A 22,321-nucleotide genomic window follows, 5' to 3' on the forward strand; every position below is an offset into this window, starting at 1 on the left:
ATGCCAAGATGCATGCATATAAAAGTGCATATATATCTTGCTTGTTCGTGGCTTTTCGTTAGTAATGTGCATGAGTGAGCCTATTGGCTGGTCCCAGCAGCTCCAGTCACTGCTTCCAGGGTGGAAAGGCAACAAGGGGACACTAAGCACCCCTCAAAATATAATTACATACCTTATAAGGTTTTTGGAATTACTTCTTAAACTCCAAATCTTTATTGCCTCTGTTATCCATTTGAATAAGGACTAATATTGTTTGCCATGAATTGCAATTGCATAAGTGCCAGCAATTGTTTGATCAAGCTAAGTATACGTAATTTTCTAAAGCCAATTATGTATCTAGAAGTTCACATTGCATGTGTAAAATTATCATGACACCAGTATCTAAATGGTATGTATATGGTAGACATACGGAGAAGCATATGTAAAAATGCATAAATTATTTTATTGTTTGAGACTATATTTTGTACAAATAGTCTGGGTGTTTCGGCATTAGTACAAGAGTAAGTCTATTGCTCTGTTTTTCATGGGTAATAACCAAAATGGACATATGGCATGTTTTATTAAAGGGATTGGGTTGTCCTAACACAAATGTGTTGATTAGTAATGCAGTATACTAGCACTTAAGTATGATGGGGGATTAATTCAAGTACGGTTTATAATGATATTAACTCCATGCGGAATTTGCATGACTAATCAAATTAGTTTTGTCTACAATTTTGCTTTCCTATCTCAGTATAGTCATTTAATTGTACATGACTAATGCATAACTTATGGATTGACTGAGAAGGACAGAAAGCATCCAATGACAAGAATAAGGGTATAATACAAGTGAATAAGGTTTGTAGTAATTATGTGACAATTCTCATTTGTATTTTAACTATTTATTTGAGAATTGTGGTTGGTCATGTGATTATAAATATGTTTATAAAGAAGTGGTGAACATATGAAGGCGTAAGGTATGTATTTCATTCAGAGCATGTGACTAAATTGATAAGCATAAGTCTTCAAACTTGTATATAGTTTATTAGTTTTTCCCATGCCTAAAGAATTTAAACAATGCTTTAATCAGTCAATTTTTATGTGCCATAAAGGGAGAAGAAAAGAAATTATTCAAGGCTAATGTATGACATGTATTGGAGATGTTTCTTTTGGAAGAAAAGAATTTTGGTAGTTCCTTTATTTAATTTGGTATTTACAAGGCTAATGCCCGATTTTGATGCTAATGTTTTAGAAGCCTTGTACTACGGAAAGAAAGGTACAAAAGAAAAGGAACCCGTTTGACTTAAGAAAACATTTGAGCAATTTAGTTTTTATATTAAAGGAATGTATTGTTCTTTTGCATTACATAAAGTATTTCTATTTCAAGCAATTGACTCCATAATGATAAGTATTGACATTCTTGTGGTGGAATAAAATTTGTTCTATATGTGATTAATCTCTTTCAAGTATGCTGTCAGGTTTCTTGAGATTAATTTAATGTCAAAGGGAGTCATGAAGGAATTAGTGCCATTTGTTGGCAAGACTCAAAGCTCGAATCAGGTTATCATAATTTTGTCACTTACAATTAATTAATCCATGTGACTTCTTGTATCTTCAGGGTGGAGTTGATCAATGCCCTTTCAACTATGCAAGCCGCAACGGCTTAGTTGACGATGAAACTGTGTTTTTGAGTTACTTCGGTCAACTTTGCATCCTAATTAGAATAAAAGGGATAATCTTCTTGCCTACAGGTGTGGATTACTTCTTTTAGTTTAATTAAGATGGCATAGTATGGGTTTTATTTCACATAAGTTGTGAAAATCTTCATCTTGCCTACAGGTGTTGAAGTTTTTCATGAAGGTACTTTTGTGACATAAAATCTAGTACTAGAAACTAGTTAATTTTCTTGCCTACAGGTGTAAATTAACTTAGTTTCATGAAGTTTATTGGGATAAAGTCCATGCCATTAGTGACAAATATTTCCACAATGAGCCCCATAAAAGGTTGTGGTTTGAAGGCATGGAAATCGGTTGCATCATGATGTATTTTGTATCTCTTCATGAGACTTGTTGATGCAAAGTATTGGACCCATGAAGGTTAATCAAGGATTGCTAAGGTACACATTGTTTAAATCTTATGCTTGTAAATCTTTTCAATTGGAACTATGATGTCGGTGAAATTTGACTACTAAAGTTTCCTTTGGACATCGAAATTGAAATGATATGAAATTGATTTTGTTATGGATGCATAAAGTCATGGTAGATGCACATAATTGTTTCTGGCAGAATGCGTGTCTTGATTTAAATCGAGTGAATGACACGTCTAATGGTCGCCAAATGACCTGAATTTTGGACATGTTCAACATATAGATGTCTACTATGAGTCTGCAAATTTTCGTAATTTTCTGCCATGTATTTTAATTATGGTGATTTTACCAGTAACCCATGCTCGTATAGACAGTTTTACTGGCAGATTGTGTTGGTCTTTTTGAGACGTCACCTTAGACTACTTTTTGATCCAAAACGGCTCTATATTTTTATTTTATGAAGATTAGTATGTCTATTTTGATCTGTCTAATTTTGGTAGCAATCAAGCTTATAGATTTATCATGATAAATTCCAAAGTAAGTGTAACTCGTTACTGAAATTCTGTTTGACAACTTTCTGTTGGTTGTGATGTCTATATTATGTCTAAAATATAAAGCAATTTTATTTAGGTACATTTTTTAAAGAGTGTTTGCCCAAGTGGGAGAATTAGTGAACGAAAATTGGGCTTCACACTCATTAACTTATTTGCAAGTATAAACTCCGAGAACTTAGTGGGAGTTATTCTAAAATTGTGAGCATTAAGTGGACTTGCATGAATCTATTAAAGCATTATTCTATCTTCCATGAATTTGGGTTACTCGAATATCTATAATATGTTTAAGTTGCATGCGTACTTTTTCTGTTACTTGCAATCATTTGGTTTTCTCGGTTGATCATTTGTTTTGGGGCTCATAAGGACTTAGCATGAATGTGAACTTATTAAAACATATAAGATGGTTGTTGGATGCATGTTTTGTGTAACAGCGGTGAATGCTTCCATTCTTAGTTGTACCTTTCATTGAGGTAATATGTATTCATTGACTGAGTAAGGCTATTCCCAAAGGCATATTTTCAAAAATATGATTTAAGTATTGATTTGCAAATTAAGTAATGATGTTGCAGATCAGTGGGAGTTTGAGTTTAGTAATGCCTTACATTTGCAGATGACCTATAAGGTATGTGTAGAATCCATGTATTCATTTTAATCTCCAGTTGGATTCATTAAGTCACATTTTTCGTGTGCTAGTCAATTATCTGATAAAATATATATCGGATATCAAGTTGTTATCAAATTGCATATTAAATGGCATGGCATGGTTTGTGCACTGCCTCAGTTGTGAGGATTTCCATCTTGCCCACAGGTGTTGGAAATCACTATGAAAGTAACTGGTATGGTGCATAGATCAATGTCAAAAAAAAAAAAAAAAAAAAAAAAATGTCGTACCCAGTGCACAAGGCTCCCGCTTTACGCAGGGTCTGGGAGAGGTGAATGTCGGCTAGCCTTACCCCCATTTATGGAGAGACTGCTCCCAAGCATAGATCAATGTCAAAAACATATTAATTCATCTTGCTCACAAGTGTTGAATTAATTTGTTTTATGAAGTTTTGGGATATTTTACTTGGACATGTGCCTATTTGGTATTTTCAGTTGTGTCCGTTTGCTACAAACATTGTTTGTATTGTTACTTATCTAATGAAAGTAATGCATGACTGTTTTGGAGATGTATTCACACCTGCAGGTTATGGTCGTTTCATTAGATGAAGGATATTTGCATTGGCAAACTAAAGGCTTTGAAGAAGCATAAAGTGTAACTTGTGTGTTACAATAAAGTGGACCTGAGATGATATAAAGTAAGACTTTTTGGTTAATTTAAAGTTTAATTTAAAGTTTCATCTCTTGATCATAATTTGTGTTTCATGTAAATGTGGATCTTAGCATGAGTGATTATGAAGGTTCTGGGTTGTGTCAACCCTACAACCTTGTTAATTCCATGTTAAGAAATGCATTTGACAGAAGCTGCATTAAGGACGAGATGTAATCACTGTTACATGGCCACTAAAGTGACATTAGTCTCCAATCTCAAGTATAAACGTGAATATTACATTTTGTAGACCAAGTGGGAGAATGTTGGATTTATCCAATATAAATCAACCTTTAAGTGGTCTACTACATGTAATAGGAATGTAATATTGGAGAATAATGATTGTGATTTGATCTCTTAAAGATATCAATTCTATATAAGGTGTCTTATATTGGAAATAGGATTGATGGAACCCTTAATAATATATGATTATGATATTTTACTTGAGAGCCAAGAAAGGAGAGTTTTAGCTTTCCCTTATGGATGGAATCTAAGACTTTTTGGCTAATATATAAACACCGGTCCCTGCTAACCCTAGACACGACAACTAAGGCTTCCCATAGAGCATTGTCATAAAGCTAGGAGTTTACAGAAGAGTTGGTGTTTTCTGTTTGTCACGGCAAACATAAAGATTGGAGTTTTATCGATCACGTCTTGCTTGCATGGCTGTTGCATCTTCGACAACTGCCATTGGAATCAGGTCAGTCACTCCTTCGTTTGTGTTTTAATTGTATAACCTTGTAAGGCTAACAAGGATTTCAACATACGACAAATTAGTTAATGAAATTACACCCCAGAATTAAAGAATATACATTGCTTACTTTATTTATTCTATTGATGGGATACTGACCCTATTGATGATCGTTGTAGCCATCATCACATAGTACCGGCCTTTGCTCTGCATGGTATTCTCTTTTTCATCCACATCCATGGTACACTAAATATGTTAGAAACAGTCCTGCTGGAACACTGATAGCCTGATATGACAAGCAATTCTATACAATATGACGTTCAGAACCTCAATGAAACCAACTATATAATTATCTAATCTTTGGCATCTGTTCCTGTATTTCTGTTACAAAATGTAAAATATGCATGGTTCATGGTAGAATTTGATGTAATTTGGCATCATGGGCCTCTCTGGTATTGGTAGACTTTATGGTATAGTGGTCTAGCGTGCGTTCCCTATCTTTAACACGAATAAACATGTCTTCTCAATAACACTGATTTGGTCATCTCTTCTGCATAAAAGTATCTACAATGAATTTGCGTCTTTTCACCTTTTCATTTTGTGTGAAAACTAACTTGTTAATTGTATCAGGTGCACTTTAATTCAAATTTGCAGTAATTGCTATTTGCGTCTTCGACAACCGCACAACCTTATACTGACCGCACGGGTATGACCTCACTATTAAACCTTCATTTCTTATTGCTTCGTTTGTTTCCATTTTTACTGGTATTCATTTTTCCCTTGTATGGTATTCTTGCATCATGTGCACGTTAAAGTCACAAAGTAGAAGATCTGAACATGGAGAATCCTGTCTTGTTGAGATCTTTTTTCAACCTTGAAAAGTTCTATGTTTTAACTTGCTTTGTAATTGATGTTTTTCGTGTGGATAAGTTTGATATCTAAATTTGGTTGAAAGACATAATACAAGTATTGTTTACAATATAGCGATAAACTCACGGTGGTTAACATTTTATGTTTCATTTTAAAATCATAGTTATGCGAACAACTAAAAGAATGAAAAATCATTTAGTTGTCCGAATGTGTCCTAGCGTTGAAATCATAGTTTTATGTTAGACATGTTGCTTTTCATTTCTTCTAGATTTTCTGATCGGCTATTGGCCATTTGAACACAATGTTATTGCGGCTTGTTGCCGTAATTTTTTAGTACTTTCTCGCCTCTGTTCCTGTACAAATTGATTTATCTTTGCCTTTGTTTGGCAGCCATTGCTGAAAGAGCTTGATGAAATGGAGAAAATAAATGCGAATCTCTCTGCTGCAGTTGAAGAGGTGACATTGGAGCATCGTAAGAAAAATGAGGTAACTGCTTTCTGGCGCATATATTGGTTTAGTTAACTACTTTCTGGACCTTAATCGTGTTATAAATATTGGAAAAATGTATGGCATGCAAATTGTAAAACATCATGCCAAGGAAATTGAGCTTCAACGAGGTGTCTTTGTTGAGTTCTTTTGTAATCCTGATCGTCTGAGGAGTCAAGTTTGGGAGCTAACTACGCGCGTCAGAGCTTTGCAGGTTTCATAACTTATGCATATATATTGTCCCGGCTTATTTGTGTGTGCAGTAAAGAGAGAGGTTGAGCTCAGTCACTGTATTTATCAAAGCCATGGATGGTCTTTTTACTCAAATTCAAAAGTTCAATCTCAATAATTGTGATTCTATTTTCATGATTTTTTATCTGTATAGTTTGTTCAAACGTTACCTTTCCTCTCATTCGTACAAGTTAGAAAAATCAGTATTGCTTATTTTTCATTGAGATTGAACTTGTGAATTTGAATTGGGACCATCGATGTCTTCCGTCAAATGAGTCACGTGCCGTGCACGGGAGTTCAGAATCAAATGACAAATATGGAAAACTAAATGACAAAATTGTAAATGATCACTCAACTTTAACCTAGTTAAAGAAATTATCTCTCAACTTACTTCATGTAACAATGGAGAAAAAAGCAAAGTAAGACATTGAGTTATCGGAAGACAAGAAACGATACAATAAGATATGCAAATTTGATATTAGGGCCTAAATCAATAGCACCGAGGACAGTATTGAAAAAGGATGCTAAGGCTTCATAGGAGGAATCTATTTCACCGTTGTTATCATAACAATAGCAATCTGAAGATTACGTTCCCAGCACGAGTGACTCAAAAAAATTCGAGATAATACTTGTAAGGCTCTTTGCAAATCCAACCGTGTTCAAATTCATAGATAATCTTATATGTTGGAAGCCATCCAAAATAAGAAATTAATCAATAATTGTCGATGGTACATATAATTGGATTTACAAAATAAAACAAATGTCTATAAAACCCATCGCATTTTAATACTTATATTAAGTCTGATTGACATGGGGAGTCATATCAACATGTATATCTACTTATTTGGACTGCTTCTTGTCGTCTCGTATCTCAACTTCTCACTTGGTTTTTTTTTTCTCAATTGTTAGATGAAGTAATTAATTAATTTGTTGCATATAAATCTCATGTTGTTATGTTTTTATAGCTGTATTTGAAATAAATTTATAACTTTTATTGATATACAAATAATAAAAAAAAAAAGCTAAACACTTAAACAATGTAAGCGCACCCTATAGCAGTGAATGAGAATCTTCAACGACATTGCTGAAAAACGTACCAGAAGTACCGCAAGATCGCTTTTAACACGGAACACGAGTAACCACTACACTCGGCTTCAGCTTGGCTGCTGGATTACCGCCTCCATGGTTATCCATAAAAAGCCTAGCAAGCACATCATGAACAGAATGCTCAAACACCAAAAGAAAAAGGCTCGTCTCTTTTTCAGTTGAAAATAATGAAGCTATTCCTCCATAGGCCGTCCTACACCGCCTGTATGGTGTGGTGGGTGTGGAGGTGTGTCTGCGAAGCAAAAACCTTTTCCGCCCTCACACAGTGCCTTATTTTCGGTATTGTATGTTTAATTATAAATTAAAAAAATAGGTTTTTAAATTTGGGATGAACTTTTGTGCTGGGTCTCTGACTTACACACCCATATATAAAGGTTTTTTATATTAGCACTCCACAAACTGTTGAATACACTCATATTAAAATTTAATATTAAATAACTTATTTACCTTACTATGCAATGGCAATTTTGACCTTATTAGGTTAAAAAAAAAAATTTATATACACCCCAAATCACTTTTAACATATTATTTATCTTCTTCAACTATTAAACCCTCTCCGACCCTCCATTGTTGAACAAAACCCTAACCAATGAAACTACAAACATGTTGATTGAGAAAAAAAAAATTGACGAATAAAACAGGAAATCGATGTTTCGGAAGCTTCACATGAGGTAAGACTTCATATTTTTTATTGTTTTAGTGATTTTGATTACATCGATAATTATTTAATCTTGCTTTTGATGCGTTATTCAAGCTTCTATGTTCGTATTCATCTTTTAGGGATTACATGAAGAATTAAACACCTTAAATTACCATCAAATATTAAAAACAGACGACACGAGTTTTAATTATGGAATTGAAAACAACCCACATATGCTTTAAATCTCATGCGGCATCTTTTGTCAAAATTCTAGTTGGCATGTTTTGTCCAAATTAAAAGCTTCTTAAGATTTGAGAAATGTAGGGTGTATAGAAAATATAGGATGCATGTAGAAAATGTAATGTGTATATTAAGAATGTGGGGTGTGAGGGTATTATGAGGAAATATGTGGGATGCATTAAGATAATTTTTAGGGAGACTTTGGATGCGGTCCCTAACTACGAATATTCTTTGACTGAAACCTTATTGATTTTCAATTTTTGATCCAAGTCCCTGAAATTAATGTGATTTTTTATTTCTATGTACGTTACTATATATTTTTTAAAATTAAAAATTGAAATTTATAGTTGTTTATATTAATTAGATTTTAAATAAAAAACCATAATTTGTGGGATTAAAAATATTAAAATATAAATATACTATTGTGTATGTGTGTGTAAACATGGGTACATTCATCAAAATTAACCAAAAAACTATTGTATCAAAACATGGGTACATTCTTCAAAATCACAAAAACAAAAAAAAGAAAGATATTAGGCTTAATAAAATTAGTAAATTTCTTCGATTAAACTTAACATGGATACATTCTCGAATAAAAAAAAAAAGAATGTACCCATATAAGTTTAAAAATGGATTAGAAAAAAAATTGAATAGATTTTATATAAAAAAAAGGTACATTTTACATATAACAAATTGGTATATTTAAGAATGAGTACATTTTAAGATTAAAAATTTGAAAAAAAATTACATGAATGGTACATATAATTAGCATGGGTACATTTAGCAAAATTAAAAATGGGTACAAATAAAAAAAATATATGGGTACAAATACAAATAAAACTTTATAAAATATGGGCACAAAAAGAAATTAATATATGGGTAAAAATTAAAACTGAAAAGAAAATTGGTACATGTCACAGCCCGTCCCGGAATTTTAATTCCGAGGACATGAAAAGACGAAAATGCCCTTAAACGGGACTAAGGGGCGAAAATTTAACAATTTGGATTGAGTTGGACACGTGGGATCCCCACATCCCTCAAAACCTTCCCCAATTCCCGTACCTTGTCTCTCTATCTCTCTTCCCTCACGACTCTCTCTCACTTTCAGTTCTCTCTCTTCCTCTCCGACGCTCAACCTCACCCAAAACCACCTAAAACATAAACAAACGTCCAAGATAAGACCACATTTGGACTCCTGGAACTTCCACGATCACGTAGACATCAATTTCAGGTAAGTTCTACTTCGGAAAACCCTAGTTTTCAAAGTACCCGTGAAATGGCACTGTTCATAAACTCTTAAATGGTGGTGTTTTAGCTTAAAACAAGATCACAGTGAGCTTTAGGATGTCCCAAGGAAGCTCGGAGTGCTTCGTTGGAAGTTTTTGGACGTAAGAACACGGAGATCGACAAGTTCAAAGTTTGGCCGGAGCTTTCGAGGCGTTTTCCGGCAAATCCCCGGCGAGTTAGGAGTCGAGGTAGGTATCAATCTCTTCGTCTCGTCAAGTAATACAACTTTCCTTTTTGTTTCACTCAATTTCGTTGAGTATTGAAGAAGTTATACTCATTTGAAAAATACCCAGTTTCCGGCGACCTCCGAGGCTTTCGAGGCAGTTTCCGGCCAAACCACGGCGAACTAGGTGTTGTGCAAGGTACCATTCTCTTTGTCTCTTCAAGGGCTACAACTTTCGTTTTTGAATCACTTGATTTCGTTGAGAAATGACAAAGTTATGGCAATTTGAAAAACTGCCCAGAAAACGGCCGCCGGAAAAACCAGTCCGGCGACCCAAGGAAGAAGAAGGTGCTACAGTAAAAATAAAAAAAATAAAAATAAAATTATTTTAAAAATACGAGAGGTGGATCTGGCTGACGCATGAGAAATTGGTGAGTTATAGGCTCGGCCGTACCGACCACGCGGAGTGGATCCGGCCGACGTATTATTGAGATAAGAGTTGAATCAGCCGTATTGGTCATTCTAGTTGACTTCGGCTGATATATTTCTTATTATGTATGTTATTACCTAGAGAGTAGTAAATAAATGTAGTTGAGACGAGTGTATGTATTTTGCATTGAGTGACAAAATAGTATTATTATATCTTTGAGAATGGTTGCCTACTTATCGAGACAACGATGATTTATCAGTATTGCGGGCTGCAGACCGTAATATTAATAACTCATTCGTGGATTCGTTAAGCAAGCAAACCGGTAGGTTATTTTATGTTAGAATGCTTAGTAGTAATAGAGTATGTATTGGGTCAGTTAATTTTATTCCATTAGATTGATTGTTTATAATTGTGACTAGATGGATTATTACGGGAAACCAGTCACTTTCCATCGATCTGGATGATCAGAGGGTACCTTAATGAGTGGGCATGCAAAGTGAAGTGAGTTCAGCCATTATTTATGTTGTGAAAGCAAAGAGATTGTTTTGAAAGGCTGTCAAAAATACTTAGCTCATGTGGTGCTAAATGATGTTGTTTGGAGTAGTGTGAATAATGTCGAAAGGGTTAGACTTTTCTTGATGTCTTCCCTGAAAGTATACCTGGATTGTCTTCAGGCAGAGATATGAGGTTCATTATTGATTTGTTGCCAGGTATAAATTTATATTGGAGATTGGTTCATGATGAGTTAAGGGAATTGGAAATTTAGTTGAAAGAATTGGTTGATAAAAGTTTCATTCAACCTAGTACAACACCTTTGAGGAGCACCAGTTTGTTGGTGAGAAAGAAAATGGACTTAGAGATTGTTCATTGATTATAGACAATGGAATTGGTAACGATCGAGAACCGTTATCCATGATAGTGTACTGATGTTTATTTAACCAGCTCTGAAGTAATTGCGAAGATTCAAAGATTGAACTGAGATCTGGTTACTACCAATTGAATATTATAAGTGACGTTGATCATAAGATGGTTTTCTGGACTTGTTATGGTCCTTATGAAGTTTTGTGATGCTATGTGGATACTCATGCGGTTTTATGAGTTGATGGATGAAGTATTCCAATAATGCCTTGATAAATTGATATCATTTTCATTGAAGATATTCTGGCATATTCTGAGCCAGAGCAGAGCATGTAAACGTATTAAGTCGGTGGAACAAAGATTGGAAGAATGTCGATTGTATGCTAAGTTTAGCAAATGCGAATGTTGGATGAATCAAGTGGCATTCTGAGATTGGTTATATCTGCTTAAGGTATTCAAATGAATTTTTAAAAGGCAGCATAATTGAGAATTTGGAACAACCACGAGTCGTAATTGAGATTTGGAATTTCTTAACTTACCAGGCTATCTTGGATGGTTGTGAAAGAATTTTTAGTCATTGCTTTGTCATTGACGAGACTGTTGAGAAAAGAGGTTATGTATGAGTGGGAAGGAAATTGTGAGCAAAGGATTCAACAACTGAAGTATTTCCTCACTCATGCACGTATTTTGGTATTCCCAGAGAATAGTGGTAATCATAAATTTTAGTGATGTTTCTTGAATGGTATTGGAGGCATGTTGATGCAAATGTTAGGGTGATTGCATACGTTTCACGATAAATGGAATCTCATCAGATGAATTACCCTACGGGTGACTTGGACGTGCTGGCCGTCACGTGAGCGTGACGTAACCATAACGCAAGCGGAAACGATTTAATAATAAAATACGAGTCAACGAAAACCACTAATTGCAGTTATTTACAACCTAGCATTCTATGTGCATAAGAGTGTACTAAACACACATAAACAGAGCATAAGCGTCTAGGTGCAGTCAAGTAGGACCATAACTATTTTACAACACCCTCGGGTGAAATCCTACATTTATTTAGTCTGTCAGAACACCGAAGCAGTCCTCGTAGGCCACCAACGCCTCAACTATCAACTAGAACCTGGAGGGGCGAAAAACAGAAAACGTGAGTGGGCGAAAATAAAGCTTTTCCAAATCATTTCATAAATCCACAATTATAACCCCTTTTTGGAAAACCTGTATACTTTCCCAGAAAAATAGTATATAGCATATATATCTCAACTGTCTCGATCATCAATCTTATAACAGATTCAATAAAGAATGTACCATGCCAATTTCAACAGTTTAGTATGAATGCATTAACATAATATAATCAGGTAAAAGAAATAATCAATCGGAGGCCCTCTAATAGCCCTGAACGATTGAACCTAGAGCTCAACATCTATCAATCTCACTCTGCCGGAGTCACTCCGCGTGACCTGTCCGGCCTTCTGCACATAAGTCGGAACCACCTAATGTAGTCTGAACGACTCATGGTAATATTCGCTCTAGTGCTTCTCTCATCAATCATCTGTATACAATAACCTAAGGTCACCCACCAGTCATAATCTCACTAACACTCTACGACTGGCCCGTCGTACCCACTCCGCGTGGACTGTACGACCAGCATCTACTTGGATCCAAGGCGAGCGTGCGATGCGGTGAATACTATAAGCACTAAACCATGGTGCAGGATATGAGCTCAATATATCATCATCATCAACATAACAGTAATTAAATACTTACCTGTGCGTCCACAGCACCACCTTACATATATGCATCATACGACAGTTCATAATATTCATAACATTCTATGCATGGCAATCAAATCATATTTCATTTCATTTCACTATACTTTTCATTTAAATTTGATTTCTGGGGAAATCGAGTATATAGGTATATATATAAAAACAAATGCCCACTCACTGGTATGTCGCCGGGTCGTAACCCCCTTGACGCCCCTGGATGTGCTCGTCCTCGTTATAAGTCCCACCTAGAAGTGAAATAACTAAAAACGTCATTTAACGCACTATTAACGCACCTAAACCAAACTAGGTAATTAATTCTTCATACGATGCTCAAATTGGGTATATGAATATACCACCGTGACCTACACAACCTCAGGATCATCCCCATATTTTTAAAATAATTTTTAGAGGTCTCACGCGCCCCCACGCGCCTGACGTGGCACGGACCTACGCGCCCCCCACGCGCGGCCACGTGACATGCACACTGACGGCTACAGTGAACGGCGTTAGGGAATATTCCGTCAAATCCTAGTATATTCCGTTAAAACCTAACCATTCCGTTAACGGCGTCAGGAATATTCCGTTAGAACTAACGGAATATTCCTGCTTCTTCTCCGATGGACTCTCGCCGGACTCCGGTCACCGGAAAACTGGGAAAATTTTCTAATTAACTATTCTCACTCGTTTTTCGTCCATTTTCTTCGAATTTTATACCAAAATGAAGCATTTAACATGTACTATCACGTTGGAAGGTTTTTAAGGTCCAAAAACAACAAGATCATACCTTTCTAAAATTCCTCAAATTCGGCCAAACTCGAACCCAACGATCTCGACGTCCATTTTGTTCAAACGAGGCACTCCGAGCCTCCTCGTGACCTCCTTAAGCTCACTGTGAGCTTTGTTTAACCTAAAACACGGCCATATTAAAGTTTGTGAACAGTGCAAATCCACGGGGTGTTTTGAAACTGGGGTTTTTGAAATAGAACTCACCTGAAACTTGTACCCCCGTGCTCGTGAAGTTCCCAAGATCTCGATCAGAAATAATATTCACTGGGACACCATGATACTTTACAATATTCGATATGAATAACTGAGCCAACTTATTTAAAGGATACTTCTCCCTTACTGGAATAAAATGTGCTGATTTGGTAAGTCGATCTACGACCACCCAAATGCCATCAAAACCATTTTGTGTACGTGGCAGCTTATACACAAAATCCATCGTTATATTCTCCCATTTCCACTGGGGAACGGGAAGTGGTTGCAATCTCCCAAACGGCTTCTTTCTTTCAGCCTTAACCTGCTGGCAGACAATACACCTACTTACATACTCCGCAATCTCCCTCTTCATACCCGGCCAATAGTAGAATGGTCGAATGGTATGATACATTTTAGTTCCTCCTGGGTGCATAGCATAAGCCGAACAATGTGCTTCATCCAAGATTTCTTTCTTCAGTTCCTCATTATTAGGCACATACATCCTGTTCTCTTGCATAAGCATACCATCTGATCCTCGGATCCTGAGATCTTTCTTCTTCCCTTCATTTCTTAAACTGATCAATTCTTGAATTTCTTCATCCAACGATTGAGCTGCAAGCACCCGATCAATTAAAATTGGCTTGACTTGAAAATTGGCAAGAAAAGCTTCACTTTGCTCTTCCCATTCTAACTCTACTCCAGTAGATCTCAACTCTGCCAGAAGAGGAACACGACTGGCATACAAAGCATTAAGTCGCCCTTGAGGTTTTCTACTCAGAGCATCAGCTACCACATTTGCACGACCCGGATGGTACTCAATCGTGCAATCATAATCACTTAACAATTCCAACCATCTTCTCTGACGAAGATTAAGATCATGCTGAGTGAAAAGATACTGAAGGCTTTTATGATCGGTAAAGATCTTACATTTCTCGCCATAGAGATAATGTCTCCAAATCTTCAAAGCAAACACAATAGCTGCCAATTCAAGATCGTGAGTCGGATAGTTTCTTTCATGAGTCTTCAACTGCCTAGAAGCATAGGCAATCACTCTACTATGCTGCATCAAAACACAACCCAAACCATTCAAAGAAGCATCACTGTAGATTTCGAAGTTACCATCATCATCAGGAAGTACTAACACCGGTGCATGAGTAAGGCAATATTTCAATTGCTGGAAACTTTGCTCACAACTTCCATCCCATTCAAACTTAACATCTTTCCTGGTTAACTTCGTTAATGGCAAGGCAATCATAGAAAAGTCTTGAACAAACCGTCTATAATAACCTGCCAAACCAAGAAAACTCCGCACCTCAGTGACCGTTCGAGGTTGTTCCCAACTTTCCACTGCTTCTATCTTTTGAGGATCCACTTGAATTCCCTGAGCTGATACCACATGTCCCAAAAATGCCACTTGATCCAGCCAAAATTGACATTTACTAAATTTGGCATATAACCGGTGTTCCCTCAATTTCCTTAACACCAAGTTAAGATGTCGAATATGGTCTGATTTCGACTTAGAATATACCAGGATATCATCAATAAAAACAATAACAAACCTGTCTAAATATTCCTGGAATACTTCATTCATCAATCTCATAAAAGCTGCAGGAGCGTTCGTTAATCCAAATGGCATCACCAAAAACTCATAATGCCCATAACGAGTCCTGAAAGCTGTTTTATGAACATCCTCATCTTTAATCTTTAATTGATAATACCCAGACCTCAAATCGATCTTAGAAAACACACAGGCACCTTTGAGCTGATCAAACAAATCATCTATACGAGGCAAGGGATAACGGTTTTTAATCGTCACCCGATTCAATTGCCTGTAATCAATACACAATCTCAAAGTTCCATCCTTCTTTCTTACAAACAACATTGGAGCTCCCCAAGGTGAAGAACTAGGCTGAATGAAACCTTTATCAATTAACTCTTGCAATTGAATTTTTAACTCTCTTAATTCCGCTGGTGCCATTCTATAAGGAGTCAAAGAGATAGGGTTCGTACCTGGAAGCAAATCAATCGAAAACTCCACATCTCTATCTGGAGGCAATACAGGCAAATCATCTGGAAATACATCAGGATAGTGTCTGACTACTCCGACTTCCTCCACACTACCGGAATCAACATCATTCAACACCACATGTGCCAAGTATCCCTGACAACCCTTGGATAACAACTTCTTTGCCCTTATGGCTGAAATAACACCATGCCTCACCCCACTTCTTTCACCCACAAATGTAACCTCGGGTAGTCCAGGATGAAGAAAAGTAACTGATTTCCCGTAACAATCTATATGGGCGCGATTATAATGCAACCAATCCGCCCCTAAAATCACATCAAAATCCACGATGTCTAACGGGATAAGATTAGCAGGCATAATGACATTATCTACCATCACTGGACACCCAGAGTAAAAACTATCAACATAACATTTATCCCCTCTAGGCATAGCAAACTCTAAATCAAACCCTAGAGGTGAAGGATGAGGTCGTGTCATTTGAGCAAATGTATGAGAAATCACAGAGTGTGTAGCACCACAATCAATCAAAACTCTAGCAAAATGACCAAGAACATTCAACGTACCCATAATCAAGTCTGGATGGTTCTGAGCATCTTGCAGCGATATGTGGTTAACACGTCCATGAGCTGGCTGTCGTCCTCCACGACCTCTGCCACTCTGGTTACCTCGTCCCTGATGAGTACGTCCTTGACCTGCCTGGGCAGGCGGCCTAAACGACCCTGCACTACTAGCAGCAACTCCGCTCTGTTGGGGCTGACCCCCCTGATACCACTGAGATCCGCTAGCTGGCATAGACGGATATGAAGTATAACCTCCCTGATCCTGAGAATATCCACTCTGAAAATAAGGATCCTGGGAATAATGATACTGTCCCGGAGCATAAGGAGCAGCATCACCCTGATAGTGATAAGCACCACCACGACCACCTTGGCCATAACTGCCTGAATTAAAGTTCTGTTGAGTCGGTGCTGATGTTGGCATAACAGGTTGCTGGGGCCTCTGCTGATTCTGGGGACAATACATAGCTTTATGTCCTGTCTGACCACATGTAAAGCATGCACCACTGCTTCTCCTACATTCCCCATGATGTCGGAAATTACAACGGCGACATAACGGAGGACCCGAACTACCAGTACCACCAAAGCCTCTCTGACCAGAAAATCTAGGTCCATTACCAAACCTACCACCTCCTCTCCTCGGACCTGTGGCACTAAATCCACCACTGGAAGAACTCGAACTCATTCCATTTTTCTTGAAATTTTGCGTCTGACGAGGTCCTGGAATGGAAACACCTTTACCTTTCTCATTTTTCTTCTGACCATTACCCTTATCCTCATCATCCTCACTGTCCGGAAGATTATCAGAGTCTTCCATCCGGACCAGAATCTCAAAATACTCATGATAATCGGCACAGGGAAGTGCATTGGCAAACGTTCTGTACTTCTTCTTAGATCCCAACTTGAAACGACGAAGCATTTCTGCTTGATTACCCGCTAAATCAGAATCATAACGGGATAAATCAGTAAACTTCCTGTAGTACTCATGTGCGGACATATTTCTCTGCTTCAGACTGGTGAATTCCTGTTTCTTGCGATCTATATATTCCGGAGGAACAAATCTCTTCATAAAATTTTCCTTAAATACCTCCCATTCGGCTGCCCTTTCAGGTGTCAGTTTGGTATCAGAGCATAGGTTGCAGTCCTGTATAACTAATGAGTTCTTCTATTGATTTTTTGGATGTTTTCTGTCAGAATTATGCCGCCTCGTAGAGATCCTCGCCGTGCTGCTGAGCCTAATTTCCCCGATATAACTCAGTTAGGGGCAGAAATGGCTCAAGCTTTTCAAGCTAATATCCGTCCTCCTCAGAGAACGCCTGTAGAGACGATGTATAATCTGAAATTGGAAACCTTTGAGGGAAATGAAGGTTATGAAGGGGCAGAAAAGTGGTTGGATCGGATTGAGCAGACCTTTCAAGTGATGCAAAGTCAGGGAAACCTGCCAGCTAATAGATGGGTGGAGACCACCACCTGGTTTTTGGGCCGTGAGCCAGCGGCGTGGTGGATAAATCAGTCGAGGCACATGACACCTGAAAGGGCAGCCGAATGGGAGGTATTTAAGGAAAATTTTATGAAGAGATTTGTTCCTCCGGAATATATAGATCGCAAGAAACAGGAATTCACCAGTCTGAAGCAGAGAAATATGTCCGCACATGAGTACTACAGGAAGTTTACTGATTTATCCCGTTATGATTCTGATTTAGCGGGTAATCAAGCAGAAATGCTTCGTCGTTTCAAGTTGGGATCTAAGAAGAAGTACAGAACGTTTGCCAATGCACTTCCCTGTGCCGATTATCATGAGTATTTTGAGATTCTGGTCCGGATGGAAGACTCTGATAATCTTCCGGACAGTGAGGATGATGAGGATAAGGGTAATGGTCAGAAGAAAAATGAGAAAGGTAAAGGTGTTTCCATTCCAGGACCTCGTCAGACGCAAAATTTCAAGAAAAATGGAATGAGTTCGAGTTCTTCCAGTGGTGGATTTAGTGCCACAGGTCCGAGGAGAGGAGGTGGTAGGTTTGGTAATGGACCTAGATTTTCTGGTCAGAGAGGCTTTGGTGGTACTGGTAGTTCGGGTCCTCCGTTATGTCGCCGTTGTAATTTCCGACATCATGGGGAATGTAGGAGAAGCAGTGGTGCATGCTTTACATGTGGTCAGACAGGACATAAAGCTATGTATTGTCCCCAGAATCAGCAGAGGCCCCAGCAACCTGTTATGCCAACATCAGCACCGACTCAACAGAACTTTAATTCAGGCAGTTATGGCCAAGGTGGTCGTGGTGGTGCTTATCACTATCAGGGTGATGCTGCTCCTTATGCTCCGGGACAGTATCATTATTCCCAGGATCCTTATTTTCAGAGTGGATATTCTCAGGATCAGGGAGGTTATACTTCATATCCGTCTATGCCAGCTAGCGGATCTCAGTGGTATCAGGGGGGTCAGCCCCAACAGAGCGGAGTTGCTGCTAGTAGTGCAGGGTCGTTTAGGCCGCCTGCCCAGGCAGGTCAAGGACGTACTCATCAGGGACGAGGTAACCAGAGTGGCAGAGGTCGTGGAGGACGACAGCCAGCTCAGGGACGTGTTAACCACATATCGCTGCAAGATGCTCAGAACCATCCAGACTTGATTATGGGTACGTTGAATGTTCTTGGTCATTTTGCTAGAGTTTTGATTGATTGTGGTGCTACACACTCTGTGATTTCTCATACATTTGCTCAAATGACACGACCTCATCCTTCACGACTTTGGATTGGAAAAAGAAGTTTCGGATTATGCAAGTCAAAGGAATCTTCCTTCTGACAGGGGGTCGAGACGACTACCTGGTTTTGGGTATGAATTTGTATCCTGGTGGAAACAGGATTGTTAATTGTTGTCACCAGAGGAATCAGCCGATTTAAAATTGTTTAAGGACTTGTTTAAGGAAAAGTTTATCCCTCCGACATTTATCGATGGTAGTAAACAAGAGTTTACAAATATGAGACAAGGAAGGTGATGATCGAGGGATATTATAGAAAGTTTTCAGACTTGTCTCGTTTCATCCAGATATTGTTGTTAATTTGGTGGAGGTGTTATGTTGTTTTAAGCTGGGTGGCAAAAAGGGAAGTGGTATTTTGGGTGACCACTATCCATTGTACTTCTTACCAGGAATATACGAGATGCTGTTGAGTCTTGAGGACTCTGAGAGCATGATCAACGAGAGTAAAGAGGAATAAGAAATGAATGGGAATCAAAAGAAGACGATAAAGTTAATGATTCGTCATATCAAGGAGATAGAAAGATTCAGAGCTTCGAAAGAAGTGAAGCTAGAGTTAATTCTTCCAGCTGAAGTTTTAATGTCGCTGGTCAGAGTAAAAGTGATGGATATACTGGTAATCCCAGATATTTGAGACAAGGTGTCTCGAGTAAAGGAAATGTACTTTGTGATGCAGGTACAAAAATTAACACTTTGGGAAGTGTGAAATTAATGAATGTGTTTATGTGAATAGAGGGGACACATAATTGTGAATCGTCCCTAGAATCAGTTGTACCCAACAGTTTTCTTTGATATCATAGTGTCGATTCAGCAGAGTTATGGATTTAGTAGTTTGGTCGGATTGACCGTGGGTACAGAGAGATTTGATGAGTTATATGTTCAGCCGTTCAGGCCACGAGAGGTGGATCTGGCTGACGCATGAGAAATTGGTGAGTTATAGGCTCGGCCGTACCGACCACGCGGAGTGGATCCGGCCGACGTATTATTGAGATAAGAGTTGAATCAGCCGTATTGGTCATTCTAGTTGACTTCGGCTGATATATTTCTTATTATGTATGTTATTACCTAGAGAGTAGTAAATAAATGTAGTTGAGACGAGTGTATGTATTTTGCATTGAGTGACAAAATAGTATTATTATATCTTTGAGAATGGTTGCCTACTTATCGAGACAACGATGATTTATCAGTATTGCGGGCTGCAGACCGTAATATTAATAACTCATTCGTGGATTCGTTAAGCAAGCAAACCGGTAGGTTATTTTATGTTAGAATGTTCAGTAATAATAAAGTATGTATTGGGTCAGTTAATTTTATTCCATTAGTTTGATTGTTTATAATTGTGACTAGATGGATTATTACGGGAAACCAGTCACTTTCCATCGATCTGGATGATCAGAGGTTACCTTAGTGAGTGGGCATTTGTTTTTATATATATACCTATATACTCGATTTCCCCAGAAATCAAATTTAAATGAAAAGTATAGTGAAATGAAATGAAATATGATTTGATTGCCATGCATAGAATGTTATGAATATTATGAACTGTCGTATGATGCATATATGTAAGGTGGTGCTGTGGACGCACAGGTAAGTATTTAATTACTGTTATGTTGATGATGATGATATATTGAGCTCATATCCTGCACCATGGTTTAGTGCTTATAGTATTCACCGCATCGCACGCTCGCCTTGGATCCAAGTAGATGCTGGTCGTACAGTCCACGCGGAGTGGGTACGACGGGCCAGTCGTAGAGTGTTAGTGAGATTATGACTGGTGGGTGACCTTAGGTTATTGTATACAGATGATTGATGAGAGAAGCACTAGAGCGAATATTACCATGAGTCGTTCAGACTACATTAGGTGGTTCCGACTTATGTGCAGAAGGCCGGACAGGTCACGCGGAGTGACTCCGGCAGAGTGAGATTGATAGATGTTGAGCTCTAGGTTCAATCGTTCAGGGCTATTAGAGGGCCTCCGATTGATTATTTCTTTTACCTGATTATATTATGTTAATGCATTCATACTAAACTGTTGAAATTGGCATGGTACATTCTTTATTGAATCTGTTATAAGATTGATGATCGAGACAGTTGAGATATATATGCTATATACTATTTTTCTGGGAAAGTATACAGGTTTTCCAAAAAGGGGTTATAATTGTGGATTTATGAAATGATTTGGAAAAACTTTATTTTCGCCCACTCACGTTTTCTGTTTTTGCGCCCCTCCAGGTTCAGGAATCACAAAGGTGTGGTGACTACGAGGAATTCGACGGTGTTCTGACAGATTGGACAAAATTAGGACTCACCTTCGGGTGTATCAACTTATAAATTGTATCTTAAAGCTTCCGTACTGTGCAAATGGTTACGTCACTCTCACGTGACGGCCAGCATGCCCTCCTTCGGGACGGGGAGCCCCAGTTCGTTGGTGAGGAAGAAAATAGATTTTAAGGCTATCCATTGATTATAGATAATGGAATTGGGCAACGAATGAGAATCGTTATCCATTGTGGTGTATTGACGCTCATTTGATCAGTTCAAAGGTGCTTGTATATTTTCAAAGATTGACTTGAAGTCTGTTTACTATCAATTGAAAATTATGAGTAACGTTGTTCCTAAGATTGTTTTTCTGGACTCGTTATAGTCTTTATGAAGTTTGGTGATGCTATATGGATACTCATGCTGTTTTATGAGTTGATGGATGAAGTATTCCAATAATGCCTTGATAAATTGATATCATTATCATTGAAGATATTCTGGCATATTCTGAGCCAGAGCAGAGCATGTAAACGTATTAAGTCGATGAAGCAAAGATTGAGAGAACGTTGGTTGTATGCTAAGTTTAGCAAAGGCTAAAGTTAAATGAATCAAGTGGCATTCTAAGAGCTTAAGGTATTCAAGTGAATCCTTAAAAGATAGCAGAAATTGAGAATTTGGAACAACCACGAGTCGTAATTGAGATTTGGAATTTCTTAACTTACCAGGCTATCTTGGATGATTGTGAAAGAGTTTTTAGTCATTGCTTTGTCATTGACGAGACTGTTGAGAAAAGAGGTTATGTATGAGTGGGAAGGAAATTGTGAGCAAATGATTCAACAACTGAAGTATTTCCTCACTCATGCACGTATTTTAGTAATCCCAGAGAATAGTGGTAATCATAAATTTTTAGTGATGTTTCTTGAATGGTATTGGATGCATGTTGATGCAAATGTTAGGGTGATTGCATACGTTTCACGACAAATGGAATCTCATGAGATGAATTACCCTACGGGTGACTTGGAAGTCATGATTACCATTCTTGCTG

General features: G+C 37.8%; 1 protein-coding gene and 1 long non-coding RNA gene across 2 annotated transcripts; both read left to right on the forward strand.

Moving 5' to 3' along the window:
* The first annotated feature begins 4,452 nt into the window (after positions 1 to 4,452).
* Positions 4,453 to 6,351, forward strand: LOC139187662 (AUGMIN subunit 3-like). Its single transcript, XM_070822535.1, has 3 exons — positions 4,453 to 4,628; positions 5,250 to 5,325; positions 5,880 to 6,351. Exons 1-3 carry the CDS (start codon positions 4,591 to 4,593, stop codon positions 6,009 to 6,011), a joined length of 246 nt encoding a protein of 81 aa, XP_070678636.1. The 5' UTR covers positions 4,453 to 4,590; the 3' UTR covers positions 6,012 to 6,351.
* A 2,907-nt stretch (positions 6,352 to 9,258) lies between these two features.
* LOC139196483 (uncharacterized) lies at positions 9,259 to 21,636 on the forward strand. The gene is made up of 4 exons (XR_011581453.1): positions 9,259 to 9,424; positions 9,509 to 9,668; positions 9,774 to 9,842; positions 21,250 to 21,636. It is a non-coding gene; the product is annotated as an uncharacterized lncRNA (long non-coding RNA).
* The last annotated feature ends 685 nt before the right edge of the window (positions 21,637 to 22,321 follow it).

Source organism: Malus domestica, chromosome 05 (genome assembly GCF_042453785.1).
Source record: "Malus domestica chromosome 05, GDT2T_hap1".
In the NCBI taxonomy this organism is placed as follows: Eukaryota; Viridiplantae; Streptophyta; class Magnoliopsida; order Rosales; family Rosaceae; genus Malus; species Malus domestica.

What these genes read in the sequence shown, in the direction of transcription:
- LOC139187662 (XM_070822535.1), top strand. Translation starts at nt 4,591, where the DNA reads ATGGCTGTTGCATCTTCGACAACTGCCATTGGAATCAG. An exon ending in ACAACTGCCATTGGAATCAG is followed by an intron (nt 4,629 to 5,249) that starts GTCAGTCACTCC and finishes TAATTGTATCAG; the next exon opens with GTGCACTTTAATTCAAATTT. An exon ending in ACCTTATACTGACCGCACGG is followed by an intron (nt 5,326 to 5,879) that starts GTATGACCTCAC and finishes TTTGTTTGGCAG; the next exon opens with CCATTGCTGAAAGAGCTTGA.